At 49.8% G+C, this 15,816-nt stretch overlaps 1 protein-coding gene and 1 long non-coding RNA gene across 2 annotated transcripts in view; both read left to right on the top strand.

The window, feature by feature from the left end:
- Positions 1-906: 906 nt before the first annotated feature.
- Positions 907-15,816, top strand: part of LOC114604882 (uncharacterized) — a 35,190-nt gene continuing 20,280 nt past the window's right edge. The window contains 3 exon segments of the mRNA XM_077935573.1: positions 907-1,064; positions 4,222-4,366; positions 5,263-6,895. Of these exon segments, the coding sequence (XP_077791699.1) occupies positions 5,413-6,895 (1,483 nt within the window). The 5' untranslated portion in view covers positions 907-1,064; positions 4,222-4,366; positions 5,263-5,412.
- LOC144329070 (uncharacterized) lies at positions 9,441-11,413 on the top strand. Its single transcript, XR_013394502.1, has 2 exons — positions 9,441-9,698; positions 10,701-11,413. It is a non-coding gene; the product is annotated as an uncharacterized LOC144329070 (long non-coding RNA).

The following is a 15,816-nucleotide window of genomic DNA, read 5'->3' as shown; positions in this document are numbered from 1 at the left end:
GCAGGGCTGCAGAGTGGTGCTTCCAAGAGAAGCCAGTTTGCACATCTCATGGGATTTAATGTCTTTATAAATGCACGGGGAAAAGTGCATTTATAGAGACACATTTCCACAAAACACCCAAACTCCAGCATGTAGTCGCAGGTGGTACAATAGGAGCCTTTCTGCAAATGGCCTTTGCAACACAACTCACTGGGTGGTAAGAAAGTAGACACATTTGCCTCTTTGCAACGTAGCCCCGTTTCCTCAATGAATCCACCCATTTCAGTAAAACCTGAGCTGAAATAGTAAGGAGAGCAAAACAGCAGCCCTGTCTGACCCCCGTCAGCCCCCAGACTCCCCCAGTCACGTGGCAGGAGATTCATCCTGAGGCCCCCCTCCTCCGTGAGACGAGTATAACATCATGGATGATCCAGTGATGATTCATATGATCCATTGGTGATCCACATGATCCAAACAGACTTGTCCAAAGAGCAGATCTCTAGGCCTGAATGAAAGGGGTCTGCGATGATGGATTCTGGAGTCAAGAAATCCTCCCTTTCCAGTGATCTCTCCGGCTGGCCCGGAAAAGGCAGCGAGCAGGAATCCTCAGGCATCCCGACGGACAGACAGACCTGTCATGTTGCCCAAACACGAACTCGGAGTCTGATCTGATTTAAACTCATTTTGTGACTTCGCTGTTGGATTGTCGGGATCAGCCCCTCCCCCCTCTCCTGATCCCCAGAAGGAAGACGGGGGGGGGATTTCCTCTCCTCCTCCCCCCCACCCGCTCAACACTTTCCCTCCCCTCCCGGCACACCCTTCTCTCATCCCGCCCACACAATCCCAGATCCCGCCCCCAATACATTGCTCCTCCTCCTCCTCCTCCAATCCGGTTTCTGCTCCAGAAATGTGGGGCGGGGAGCCCCCCTCCCAACCTTCTCCCGGAAGTGGAGCTTCCACTCCGGATTGCTGCTCTGCCCCAAAGCTGGGAGGGGGGCGCTTTCGGAAAGGGGAGGGAGGAGGCAGGGGACCCCCCCCCCCCGTGGATGTTGCAGGAAAGGAGAATCGGGAGCGAGGAGAAAGAGGTAAAGGGGTCGCGGGGGCGGAGAGGGGGGGAAAGGACCCAGAGACCCCCGCCAGCTCCCCCAAGCGCCCCCAGGGGGCTTTCCTCGCAGGGCGGACCCCTCACCCGTCTCCCCTGGCTCTGCACGGAAAAAGCGGACCATGAAAGGGTTAAGCGGCGCGAGAGACGCCTGGATAGAGACCCCCCTGTCCCTCCCATGTTCTCTGGGGGGGGGGCGCCTCCGGCTGGAGAGATGGGGGCGCAGGGTGTGGGGTGAGCAGAGCCAAGGGAGCCTCTGGATGCAGGGGAGACTCAGGAGAGAGGGAGGGAGAGGAGCATCCCTGGGGCAGGGAAGGGCAGCATTGGCGGCGGGGGGGGGGGGAGATATCGCGTCTCCATTGTGGCAGCTTCGGGGGTTCTCTGGTGGAACAGCCTTGCCCTCTCTCTGCCGCCCAGTAATCGACCCCCCCTTCAAGGCGACCAGAGAGGGATCCCTGGAAAGTGGGGGTCCTGTCCCCCCACCCTTCCTTCCTGCAATCTCCATCCTCTTCCTGCCCCATAAGCCCCTGCCCTGTCCAGACACAGCGATTCTGCCCAGTCCAACCACTGGTCCCCTGGAGAGGAGAGGAAATCCAGAGGAAGAGATGTCAGTATTTGTAAAAAGAACAGAGAAGGTTCTGGCCTCCCTTTGTGGCCTCAGCCTGGTCCTTGGACCCTTGTCAGCATGAAAGAGTCCACGAGAAGAGCCTCCTGGCAGAGTACTTTCTGCTTTTACAGTGGTACCTCGGGTTACAGACGCTTCAGGTTACAGACGCTTCAGGTTACAGACTCCGCTAACCCAGAAATAATACCTCAGGTTAAGAACTTTGCTTCAGGATGAAAACAGAAATCGTGCTCTGGCGGCACAGCGGCAGCAGGAGGCCCCATTAGCTAAAGTGGTGCTTCAGGTTAAGAACAGTTTCAGGTTACGAATGGAACTCCAGAACGAATTAAGTACTTAACCCGAGGTACCACTGTATTCTCAAAAGTCTTTCTGCAAAAGTGACTGACCAACTGTACACACATCAACACTGCCAGCTTTCACCAACCAACCAACCCAACACCAAACTAACATTTCTGACTCTATATATACAACTCGCAGCTTTTTAAGCATTAAAGAAACAGCGGCCAATTGTTAGCCGTGACAAGAGGGGAGGGGAGAGGCCTTCTCAGAAGCGGCTCTTGGTTTCCGCAATCCCATCCAGGAAGCAGCCAGAAGCCTTTTCCTCTCTCTCAGGCTTCCATCTTTAATTGTCCTTTCTTGAGGATGAGGATAATGTACACCTGTCATCAGAAACGGGTGCAGAGTCCATGGAATGGCTCTCAGGATTGATACAGAAGTTGCACCTCAAAAGCATTTCTGTTCCTCTTATTCTTTGTAGGCAATGTCAGAGTGACTGACAAGCTGAGATACAACCCATCAGCATCCGATGACAGCGACTGCATGAATCTTTTGTCACGTGACAAAGACACATGAGAGCAGAAGCAGCAAAGCAGGCTGGGAAGTGCAGGGACTGCACAGTCATTTGGGCCTCCTCAATTCATTCAGGCTTAACTGCTAACTGTGGAGTCATTCTGACATGTGACATAGTAGCCAGTTGCACTTTGTGCTCTCTGTAAGATTTGAGCAAGAGTCTGTCTGTCTTAGCCCTGAGCAGAGTCTGTATGCAATCTCAGTCAAACTGTTTGGAACCATGTTGTTTATGAAGAAGCTTCTTTTAATTCAGTAAAGCTTTTATTCTTTAAAACTCTGCATTATTAATTTACGCTGCGTGTCATCTTCCCAGTCAAAGGACCCATTTTCATGATAGACAGTGCCTGTGACTGGAGGCTCTACACACCGGGTGCGCCTGTGGAGGCCAAAGACTGCCAGTATTAGGACAGGTGAGGTGTGTGACCTCCCCAAATTTACAGACTGTATGTGAATGAGATTTTGTGGGTGGGATTATAGTTTACGGCAACCCTGTGATTTTCTCCACCCATAACATTTTGTGAGCTGATATAGCAGTACGAATTCCAAAATAACTTTTAAAAACCCCACAAGATCATCATCATCATCACATTTATACCCCCAGGCCTTAGTTTGCCTCCCCATGATCTAGAGAAAACACCAGCTTTGAATCATGCAGAGTAAAACTACCAGAACTTTCTTGAACCGATAGGTTAGGAATTATCGCTGTACTTAGATCCGTACTTTTCTATGCCTGTACAATTTAGCAGAGTAACATTCCCCCTTTTAAACTTACAGCGGATGCGTTTGCTCAGGCTCGCTAAAGCCTCTAAAATAAGTTTCCTTGGTAATTTCCACTTTAGTCCCTCATAAAAAGATAAGACACGACACAGTCTTCTATAAAAGTATAAAAAGAGTTTACTCACACATTCTGTTCACAAATGGATCCCAGAAGGCGGTGACCCACAGGCTGCACACCTGGTCCTTCAGGGGCACAGTTACCCCATCAGGACCAGGAGTGCCCCCACCCTGCCCCAGGGAAAGTATTTCTGACTTGTCAGGATTCAACCTCAATGTCTTAGCCGCCATCCATCCTCCAACCACCTCCAAACAGACACACAGGGCATTCACCATCTTCACTAGTTCCCATTTAAAAGAGAGGAAGAGCTGGGCATCATCCACATACTGGTGAACACCCAGCCCAATCCCCCTGATGATCTCTCCCAGTGGCTGCATATAGATAGTAAAAAGCATGGGGAAGAGAATGGAGTCCTGAGGCACCCCACAAGTAAGCATCCAGGGGTCTGAACACTCATCCCCCAACACCACTTTCTGGACATGGCCCAGGAGGAAGGAGGGGAACCACTGCATAGCAGGGCCCCCAGCTCCCCTAGAGGGTCCAGAAGGACACCATGGCCAAAGGTCTCCAAAGCCGCTGAGAGAACCAGCAGAACCAGGAAACAGCTTCCCCCTCAGCCTCTGGCCCGTTGGAAATCATCAACCAGCACAACCAGGGCAATTTCAGTCCCACGATGAGGCCTGAATCCCCATTGGAAAGATCATGGTAGCAGGAGCTTTCCTGGTCCTGCACCCCCAAAAGCTCCAGCCAGAAGACTTTTCATTAGCATAGGCAGAATCTGCCTTCTGGACTGTGGGATTCACTGTTCTTCTCATCCTCTCCACCCACCAGGGCTTGACTTCAGGTGCAGCAGAATTCCCCAGTCCCCCAAGGATTTGAGACCCATCAGCTATCCTCACCTGGTTTTGCCAGCCGGTTGAAGCCATTCCTGGGATTGTGGCCCCTGATTCATCCTGACAGCTTCTGGAAGGCACAGGTGAGAGCTGAGTGCAGGGTGGGGACCACCAAAGGTACTACCGCTCCCATGACACCTCATGACATCATATAATAGCTATATTTGAGACAGAAGCAGAATGAATTCATGTCTCTAGAAATAACACAACTTCAGGCCATCAATAATTCAACACTACATATTCAAGGTTGAAGTTTTCACTAGTACAGTTATCCATTGGCCTTTAATATGCAGCTTTTTCAGTGTCACCTTAGGATGGGCTCGAGATCAGGCAGCCCATCATTATTATAAAGAACAGTGGGGGTCTGGGATTCCGATGTGCCAGCTGCTTTTCTTCTGCTTCTCCTGCTCTCTCCATGCAATGTGAGGCATGTAGATGGAGGTCCATCTCCAAGAACAGGAGCTTCCCTGAGCACCCATTCAGCTGGCACCAAGCACCAAGCCTTGTCACTAGTTCTCTGACTGACCCAGACCACAGTCCCTGGAGAAGATGTAGACCTGGACCTCCCAAAATGGTCCACATGGACCTCTTGTGGCCAATGAGACTGTGCAGGTGATTCATAAAGATCTAGACGTGGATGCAAGATTATGATGCAGAGGATGGGGAATGTCCAAAGGAACAATGGACCAGAGAAAGAGAGGGCCTGTTCACGGACAGAGAGCAGCTGCCTTTCCTGTGAGGAAACAATGGATTTGAAAAGGCTGTATTCCAAGATCATGCTGTGCTATTAACAATGATTGAGGATTATGAAAGGTGGTGATGCATTACTATCATTTGATGACATTGCTTTTTCATTTCCAAAAATTTGGGAACATGGGTAGGAGGTGGGGGAATGTAGGAGATGTTGATATAAGAGAAGGAGCTAATGGAGCTTGATGTGCTCTCTTTCCCTTTGTTCTCTTCCTTGAAACCCAAACAGGATTTCCTTTCCTCCCACTCTGAAGAAGGTGATGGAGAAGACATTCAGAATTCCAAGGAATGGGGCACCTTTTGTTTCATTAGGAATAGAAATTAAAATGTCTGAAATGTGGGATATGCTTCATTGAATTAGGACACATAGCTCACATCAATGACTCCGAGACGGGAGAAAACATTTAAAAGTATGGAGTGTGGGAAAAGTTTCACTGATAGTAGAAAACTTAGAACACATCAGCGGACTCACATGGACAAGAAAGGATTCCAATGCAGGGAGTGTGGGAAGAACTTCAGTCAGAGTCAATACCTCAATATACATCAGCGGACTCACACAGGGGAAAAACCATTTAAATGCATGGAGTGCGGGAAAAGCTTCCGTCAGAGTGGACACTTAAGTTCACATCAACGGACTCACACAGGGGAGAAAACATATAAATGTATAGAGTGCGGAAAGAGCTTTAGTTATAGTGCAGACCTTAGAAAACATCAACGGATTCACACAGGGGAGAAACCATATAAATGTATAGAGTGCGGAAAGAGCTTCAGTCAGAGTGGACACCTCAATAAACATCACCATACTCACACAGGGGAGAAACCATATAAATGTATGGAGTGTGGAAAGAGCTTCAGTCAGAGTGATAGACTTAGAATACATCAACGGACTCACACGCGTGAAAAACCATATAAATGTATGGAGTGTGGAAAGAGCTTCAATCAGATTGGAAAATGCAATATGCATCAACGGACGCATACAGGGGAGAAACCTTTTAAATGTAGGGAGTGTGGAAAAAGCTTCTGTCAGAGTGGACATTTAAGTTCACACCTACGGATTCACATGGGTGAAAAACCTTTCAAATGCATGGAGTGTGGGAAGAGCTTCAGGCAGAATGCAGAACTTAAATTACACCAGCGAAGTCACACTGGTGAAAAACCATATAAATGTATAGAGTGCGGAAAGAGCTTCAGTCAGAGTGGAGACCTTAGAAAACATCAACGGATTCACACAGGGGAGAAACCATATAAATGTATAGAGTGCGGAAAGAGCTTCAGTCACAGTGGAGACCTTAGAAAACATCAACGGATTCACACAGGGGAGAAACCATATAAATGTATAGAGTGCGGAAAGAGCTTCAGTCACAGTGGAGACCTTAGAAAACATCAACGGATTCACACAGGGGAGAAACCATATAAATGTATAGAGTGCGGAAAGAGCTTCAGTCACAGTGGAGACCTTAGAAAACATCAACGGATTCACACAGGGGAGAAACCATATAAATGTATAGAGTGCGGAAAGAGCTTCAGTCACAGTGGAGACCTTAGAAAACATCAACGGATTCACACAGGGGAGAAACCATTTCAATGTATGGAGTGTGGAAAAAGCTTCTGTCGGAGTGGAAACTTAAGTTCACATCAACGGACTCACACGGGTGAAAAACCATTTCAATGTATGCAGTGTGGAAAGAGCTTCAGTCAGATTGGAAAACGCAATATGCATCAACGGATTCACACAGGGGAGAAAACATTTAAATGTATGGAATGTGGAAAGAGCTTCAGTCAGAGTGGACACCTCAATATACATCAACGGACACACACAGGGGAGAAACCATAAGAATGCATGGAATGCGGAAAGAGCTTCAGTTTCTTTTCTTTTTTATATATATATATAATATTTATTAAGATTTTTGAAATATTACAGTAAAAATGAAAAAGAAAAAGAAAAATACAAAATAAAAACAGTTAAAAACACACCTATTTTCTATTACTTATTTTCCTTTAGCTTATTTCCCGGACCTCCTCATACCTCTCTTTTTTGTATTCCGCTTCAATTCATTGGTTCAGCAAATCCTTACCATTAGATTTTAACCCATTTATAACCCTTTTTTCATATTCTCTTAAAGCATTACAGCTGGGAACCCTTAATTGCTATCCAACATCATTCTATCATTCATTAATTTTACAATATTTCTGTAGATAGTCTTTAAATTTCTTCCAATCTTCTTCCACCGACTCTTCTCCCTGGTCTCGGATTCTGCTAGTCATTTCTGCCAGTTCCATGTAATCCATCACCTTCATCTGCCATTCTTCCAAAGTGGGTAGTTCTTGTGTCTTCCAATATTTTGCAATGAGTATTCTTGTTGCTGTTGTAGCATACATAAAAAAAGTTCTGTCCTTCTTTGACACCAACTGGCCGACCATGCCCAGGAGAAAGGCCTCTGGTTTCTTCAAGAAGGTATATTTAAATACCTTTTTCAGTTCATTATATAGCATTTCCCAGAAAGCCTTAATCCTTGGGCACGTCCACCAAAGGTGAAAGAATGTACCTTCAGTTTCTTTACATTTCCAGCATTTATTATCGGGCAAATGATAAATTTTTGCAAGTTTCACTGGGGGCATGTACCACCTGTATATCATTTTCATAATATTCTCTCTTAGGGCATTACATGCTGTAAACGTCATACCTGTGGTCCATAACTGTTCCCAGTCAGCAAACATAATATTATGTCCAACATCTTGTGCCCATTTAATCATAGCAGATTTCACCGTTTCATCCTGAGTATTCCATTTCAACAGCAAGTTATACATCTTTGACAAAATCTTAGTTTTGGGTTCTAACAGTTCTGTTTCTAATTTTGATTTTTCCACCTGGAAACCAATTTTCTTATCCAAATTATATGCCTCCATTATCTGATAATAATGAAGCCAGTCTCGCACTTTGTTTTTTAATTTCTCAAAATTCTGCAGTTCCAGTCTATCTCCTCCTTGTTCCAAAATTTCCCAATATTTCGGCCATTTGGCCTTCATATTGAGCCTTTTCAGAGCTTTCGCTTCCATCGGTGACAACCACCTTGGGGTTTTATTTGCCAATAAATCCTTGTATCTTATCCAGACATTAAACAATGCTTTCCTGACAATATGATTTTTGAATGCTTTATGTGCTTTGACCTTATCATACCATAAATATGCATGCCATCCAAATACGTTGTTAAAGCCTTCTAGATCCAAAATGTCTGTATTTTCAAGAAGTAGCCATTCTTTCAACCAGCAAAAAGCTGCTGATTCATAGTAAAGTTTAAAGTCTGGCAGGGCAAATCCACCTCTTTCCTTTGCATCAGTTAATATCTTAAATTTTATTCTGGGCTTCTTGCCCTGCCAGACAAATCTAGAGATCTCTCTCTGCCACTTCTTGAAACAGTCCATCTTGTCCACAATTTGCAATGTCCGAAACAAAAACAACATTCTAGGCAATACATTTATTTTTATCACAGCAATACGACGCAACAGTGAAAGCTTCAAATTTGACCAAATTTCTAAATCTTTTTTCACTTCTGTCCAACATGTTTCATAATTATCTTTAAATAAGTTCCCATTTTTGGCTGTCATATTAATCCCCAAGTATTTCACTTTCTTAACCACAGTCAGGCCTGTCTCATTCTGAAACCTCTCTCTCTCAATCGGTGTTAAATTTTTCTCTAAAACCTTAGTTTTTAGCTTGTTCAGTTTAAATCCTGCCACTTGACCAAATTCTTGAATTAATTCTAAAACCCTTTTAGTACTAGATTCTGGCTCCTGTAACGTCAATACTGAGTCATCTGCAAATGCTCTCAGTTTGTACTGTTTGGCTCCGACCTGTATACCTTTAACCAACCGGTCCCTTCTAATCATATTCAGCAGAACCTCCAGGACCGATATGAAAAGCAGTGGGGAGATTGGGCACCCCTGTCGTGTCCCTTTTTCTATCGTAAATTCTTCCGTCACCACATTATTTTCAATTAATTTAGCCTTTTGTTCAGAGTATATTGCACCTATACCATTTTCAAAACCTTGGCCTACCCCCATCCCCTGTAGGTTCTTCTTCATGAAACTCAAAGAGATGTTGTCAAAAGCTTTCTCCGCATCCACAAATATCAGAACTGCTTTAGTGTTTATATTCACTTCTAGTTTTTCCAAAATATCAATTACGTTCCTCAAATTATCAGACAAGTGTCTTCCCGGGAGAAAGCCCGCTTGGTCTTTATGAATCTCTTCCATCAATACAAAGAGCTTCAGTTTCAATGCAAGCCTTAGAAAACATCATCTGACTCACACAGGGGAGAAACCATTTAAATGCATGAAGTGCGGAAAAAGCTTCAGTCAAAGGGGAAATCTTAGAAAACCTCAGCAGACACACAGGGAAGAAACCATTTAAATGTATGGAGTTTGGAAGGAGCTTCAGTCCGATTGAAGCCCTTGATTTACATCAACAAACTCCCACATGAGAGAAACCCTATAAATGTCAAGTAGACAGAGGTTCAGTCCTAGTGGAAGTCCTACATCTACAGACTCATGGACAGGGAGAACTTTAACACTTGACACCCTACAAACCCATCAACCCTCAAAGAGGAGAAGCTGTTTAAAGGGAAAGATTGCAGAAAGTGCTTTAGTTATAATGGAGTGTTTAAGGCAGTGTTTCCCAACCTTTTTTGGGCAAAGGCACACTTGTTTCATGAAAAAAATCTTGAGGCACACCACCATTACAGCCCCGTGACGTCAGCGCGCAGCGTCACGCCGGGAGGGACGCACGAAAGTGTAAGTTTCAATTTTCCCCCCTCCCCCTTGCCTTCCTTCTGTGCCAACCGCCAAAAAGCCAAGAAAAAAGCCAAGACTTTAGGGCAGCAGGTCGACACGGAAGAAGCTCCTACCTAAGGACAGGTGCGACGGCCGTGTCCTCTTCTGCCACACTTGGCAGCCCTGCCTCACGGTCGTGACTCCCACCCTGATTTCTCCCCGCAGGTCGAGCGGCACAGGCAGCCCAATGTGTCCAGCCCAGACACAAGCCCCGCTTCCCCACTCTAGATCCTGAATGCGACCAAGTGCTCTGGACTCCCGAGCAGGGTGGGAAAGAGGACTCGCATCTGGTAGCCTCCGGGTTCCTCGCCTGCTCGAGGGATGGCATTGCAGGCAAGCTGCCGGCCGTCGCCATCGCCGCCCCCTCATGCGAGTGGACCTGCCCGGAGTGGTGGGCCGGGGGAGGCTCGCTCTCTGTGGGGATGTGGCCCGCACGCGCGGCCCCGCTTCCTCCTGCCCAGGGCTGAGCTCCTTACCCGCGATCTCGGTCTCGCGCACGCGGATCCCACTTATTCTGAAGCTCGCGCCACTAGCCGGGGCTCTCACACCGTGCCAGGGCGAGGCGGCGCGGCCCACTGACGTCATCGCGGCTCGCCGCCACCCTCGACTTCCCTGTTCCCTCCCCTCCCTCGGGTCGCCGTGGTTACCGAGGACTGCAAGCTGCTCGGGCGAGCGTGGGGCATTAAGTGGGAGAAGGAAAATTAAAATTAAAACTCGCCTGAAGGCCGCCTCTCCGGATATCTTTCGAATTTTTTAATTTTTCCCGCGGCACACCAGGCAACGTCTCGCGGCACACTAGTGTGCCGCGGAACACCGGTTGGGAAACACTGGTTTAAGGAACATCTAAGGACTCAGAGGGGAGAACCCATTTAGATGTATGGAGTGTGGGACATGTTCCTTTCAGAGTCCACTCTTTTCTTGACAGCAATGAACTCAACTCAGCAGAAAATCCATTTTAAAAGCATGTCATGTATTTGAAGTTCTGGTGTTTATATGTAAAATTGTATAGTAATGAAATAATGAAGGTAACGTCTCACAATAGTGAGTATAATTTTAGATGTAAGGTACCTTTTGATAGTGAGGTTGGAGTTGGTGAATCTGGATTTCTGGTGGTGAATGAGGATTAGGGCTGGGCGATCTATTAATCTCATCCTATACCGGTTTCTAGACCACATTGTGATATCTTTTCAAAAACAATTGATATGGCAGCACCCCACAGATCACAGAGTGTGTTTCTGGGATGCTCATTTGCCTGGAAGCAGCCGGCAGAAAGCTTTTATTCATGAAGCCCCTGCAGATGCCGAGTTCCTGACTTCCCTCCCAGACGACAGGAAGCGAAAGACACACATCCTTTGCCCTGTGTCCTTCCAGCCTCTTTCCTCCCTTGCTCCCTTCTGCCGGTTTGTGTGCCTGACTTGGATATCCTGTGTGCTGTATTTTTTTTACTGCTGAAACTGGATTTGCTCTCAGGAGCTACGTTTTGTGCCTCACTGGGGACCCACTGAGAACTGTATGCTTTGAAAGCTCAGTAAACTATTACTGAAGAAGTCCTGCTGCCTCTTTGTGTGTTTTGGACCTCAGTGTGGGACTTGCTCTGCACGTGGCCCCTTCCCTGCTGCTACTTGGCCCATGCCCTGGAGTTGCTCTACTCAAGCATGCAAGACGGTTTTTGCACCAAACTCTGTCATCCCCCCACCGCATGATCTCCAAGCACTGATTCTTCACCCAAACTTCATCCCTGCCTCCTAAGCATTCTGAAGAAAACTGATAATACTGTAAGTTAATGGGTGATTTTCCCCCAAGCCTAATTGCAAGAGGGGAACGGAGGGGCTGCAGGGACCAGGGAAATCTCCTGATGGGCCCATCTTCACTCTTGAACCCCATGGGGCAACCCTAGAGCTCCTCCTTATTCTGGGGTTTGGGGAAGATAGTATTTTTCCATAGTCCCAGAAGTTTTTATTCAGTCATGCTGCTAGGGAGTTTTCCTACCAGAGGCCCACAGTTCATATTGCTATCATACTGATTTTACTGTTGTTTCTGCTTTTGCTGTCATGGAACAGCTGGGTGCCGGGGGGGGGGGGAGGCACCAGTTGGGGGACCTACAAGGGAAGAAGGCTTAGATCCTGGGGACTGGTGGGGGGATGGCAGTGAGCAGAAAGAGGGAGGAAAGGGAGCAGAACGGGAGGGGAGGCGTTGGAAGCTGAGGAGGAAACAGGGTTTGGTGAGTAGGAAGAGAAGCAGTTTAGGCTCAGAGAGGGGAGAGGAGGGGGCCAGGAGACCCAGAGGAGGCCGGCTGCTGAAGCATCCAGGGAGACTCCCCCTCCTGCTGTGACCAGCTCCCCTCTCCCCTGGTCTCCCAGAGCACACAGAGAAATCCAATTCAGACCCATGAGCCTGTACATTATATTAACGGGCGTAGGGTTTTTTTGTCCCAACATGCATCACTTTAATCTCATTGACAATGAACTGTATTTTCGGCCCATTCACCCCATTTGGAGAAGTCCCTTTGGAGCTCCTTGCAATCTCTCTCCTTGCAATCTCTCTTTATTTGCTCCGGTTGGCTGGACTCCCCCCTTTATTCCACAGGGACCCGCAGGGCCAGCCCGATAAGCTGGGGGACTGAGCAGCCTCGCACCTAGATTTTTCTGTAACACCCCCCCTCCCAAAAAAAGGCTCAACATCCACGCCCATGGGGGCCTGTGGCCAGCCCAGACCCTGGAGCATCTGCATCTCTGCCCCAGCTTGAAAGTTAGGGGCTGCAGTGCTGGCGAACCTTATCTCCCCCCTCCCCGTCCAGACAGAGGAATGGCCTTTTGGGGTTGGACAAGAGAGTCCCATCTGGGTGGTGTGGAGGGGGCAGTGCGGGGGCTTCGAACTGTAAAGTAGGGAGGGCCCTCCTGAGTCATCTAGTTGAACCCCCAGCATAGTAGTAATCTCAGCTAAGCATCACAGGCAGGGGGCCATCCAAGCTCCCCCCACCCCACCCAAGGAAGGCACTCTCCCCACTGGCTGTCTGTACTGCCCTCTCAATGGCCCCTCCTGGCACACTTTCCTGTGGCCAACGACTCTTCCCCAGGGAGGGCATCTGAACAAGAGACCACCCCCCTGTAGGGTGCTGTGTTGATGTCCGCCAGGCTAAGGAAAAGCAAAGCAGCTGCGCATTGGCACTGAGGGCTCCCAGACTTCAGCCAGTGCCCTCCAGGTTTCCTGAGTGCAGGCATCGTGCTGGCTGGCACTGAGGGGAACTGCAGGCCAATCTGCCTAGGGGGCACCTGCGTGGAGATGGCGGTGCCAGGGAGAAGAGCAGCAGGTTCAGCCAGAGGCTCCTAAAGGCTCTGCCCAGTTTCTTGGTGTGGAAGATGTGACCAGCCAGCAGGGGCTGGGGCTGGCCCCTCCTGGCCCCTGTTACCCAAGGTAAAGGACCCCTGGATGCTCAAGTCCAGCCAAAGGCGACTATGGGGACTTACTTCTGAGTAAGCGTGCATCAGATGGAACGGCAAATCCCTTTGAACCGCGTAGGGGTTACTCCTAAGTAAGCATGCATCAGGCAGGGCTGCAGAGTGGTGCTTCCAAGAGAAGCCAGTTTGCACATCTCATGGGATTTAATGTCTTTATAAACGCAAGGGGATAAGTGCATTTATAGAGACATATTTCCACAAAACACCCAAACTCCAGCATGTAGCCGCAGGTGGTACAATAGGAGCCTTTCTGCAAATGGCCTTTGCAACACAACTCACTGGGTGGTAACAAAGTACACACATTGGCCTCTTTGCAACGTAGCCCCGTTTCCTCAATGAATCCACCCATTGCAGTAAAACCTGAGCTGAAATAGTAAGAAGAGCAAAACAGCAGCCCTGTCTGACCCCCGTCAGCCTCCAGACTCCCCCAGTCACGTGGCAGGAGATTCATCCTGAGGCCCCCCCCCCTCCGTGAGACGGGTATGACATCATGGATGATCCAGTGATGATTCATATGATCCATTGGTGATCCACATGATCCAAGCAGACTGGTCCAAAGAGCAGATCTCTGGGCCTGAATGAAAGGGGTCTGCGATGATGGATTCTGGAGTCAAGAAATCCGCCCTTTCCAGTGATCTCTCAGGCTGGCCAGGAAAAGGCAGCGAGCAGGAATCCTCAGGCATCCCGACGGACAGACCTGTCATGTTGCCCAAACACGAACTCGGAGTCTGATCTGATTTAAATGCAGAACTCATTTTGTGACTTCGCTGTTGGATTGTAGGGATCAGCCCCTCCCCCCTCTCCTGATCCCCAGAAGGAAGACGGGGGGGGGGATTTCCTCTCCTCCTCCCCCCCACCCGCTCAACACTTTCCCCCCCTCCCGGTACATCCTTCTCTCATCCCGCCCACACAATCCCAAATCACACGCCCAACACATTGCTCCTCCTCCTCCTCCTCCTCCTCCTCCTCCTCCTCCAATCCGGTTTCTGCTCCAGAAATGTGGGGCGGGGAGCCCCCCTCCCACCCTGCCTGCTTCTCCCGGAAGTGGAGCTTCCACTCCGGATTGCTGCTCTGCACCGTAGCTCTAGGGCGAGGGGCGCTTTCGGAAAGGGGAGGGAGGAGGCAGGGGACCCCCCCGCCCGGTGGATGTTGCAGGAAAGGAGAATCGGGAGCGAGGAGAAAGAGGTAAAGGGGTCGCGGGGGGGAGGAGAGGGAGGGGGGAAGGACCCAGAGACCCCCGCCAGCTCCCCCAAGCGCCTTCCGTGGGGCCTGGATCCTGGCACGCGTGCTGCGAAGGGGGCTTTCCTCGCAGGGAGGACCCCTCACCCGTCTCCCCTGGCTCTGCGCGGAGAAAAACGGCCCATGAAAGGGTTAAGGGGCGCGAGAGACGCCGGGATAGAGACCCCCCTGACCCTCCCTTGCTCCTGTCGGGGGACCTGTGGATGGAGAGATGGGGCGCGCAGGGCGAGGGTGTTGCAGGAGACCCCCGCCAGCTCCCCCAAGCGCCTTCCGTGGGCCCCGTCGGCAGGGCCTGGACCACGGCACGCGTGCTGCGAAGGGAGCTTTTCTCGGCCCCTTAGGCGCCTTGGCGGGGGCGGGCATGGGATCCCCACCCAGGGAGTCCCAATGAGGACCCCATCGCCCCGTGTCCCCTGCGCAGGCATCCCCGGAGCGCTGGGGGCTCCGCGCAGAGAGAGGTGGGCCACGAAAGGGTTAACGGGCACGAGGGATAGAGACCCCCCTGTCCCTCCCCTGCTTGTCTTGGGGGGGGGGGCGCCTCCGGCTGGAGAGATGGGGGCGCAGGGTGTGGGGTGAGCAGAGCCAAGGGAGCCTCTGGATGCAGGGGAGACTCCGGGAGAGAGGGAGGGGGTCAAGGAAGTGGGGGGGGGGAGGGAGAGGAGCATCCCTGGGGCAGGGAAGGGCAGCATTGGCGGCGGCGGCGGGGGGGGGGAGAGATATCGCGTCTCCATTGTGGCAGCTGCGGGGGATCTCTGGTGGAACAGCCTTGGCCTCTCTCTCCCGCCCAGTAATCGACCCCCCCTTCAAGGCGACCAGAGAGGGATCCCTGGAAAGTGGGGGGTCCTGTCCCCCCACCCTTCCTTCCCGCAATCTGCATCCTCTTCCTGCCCCATAAGCCCCTGCCCTGTCCAGACACAGCGATTCTGCCCAGTCCAACCACTGGTCCCCTGGAGAGGAGAGGAAATCCAGAGGAAGAGATGTCAGTATTTGTAAAAAGAACAGAGAAGGTTCTGGCCTCCCTTTGTGGCCTCAGCCTGGTCCTTGGGCCCTTGTCAGCATTGAAGAGTCCACGAGAAGAGCATCCTGGCAGAGTACTTTCTGCTTTTACAGTGGTACCTCGGGTTACAGACGCTTCAGGTTACAGACGCTTCAGGTTACAGACTCCGATAACTCAGAAATAATACATCAGGTTAAGAACTTTGCTTCAGAAATTGTGCTCTGGCGGCACAGCGGCAGCAGGAGGCCCCATTAGCTAA

This window comes from Podarcis muralis, chromosome 10 (assembly GCF_964188315.1).
Source record: "Podarcis muralis chromosome 10, rPodMur119.hap1.1, whole genome shotgun sequence".
In the NCBI taxonomy this organism is placed as follows: Eukaryota; Metazoa; Chordata; class Lepidosauria; order Squamata; family Lacertidae; genus Podarcis; species Podarcis muralis.
The sequence above is the reverse complement of the archived record's forward strand: the minus strand, read 5'-3'. Positions and strand labels throughout refer to the sequence as shown.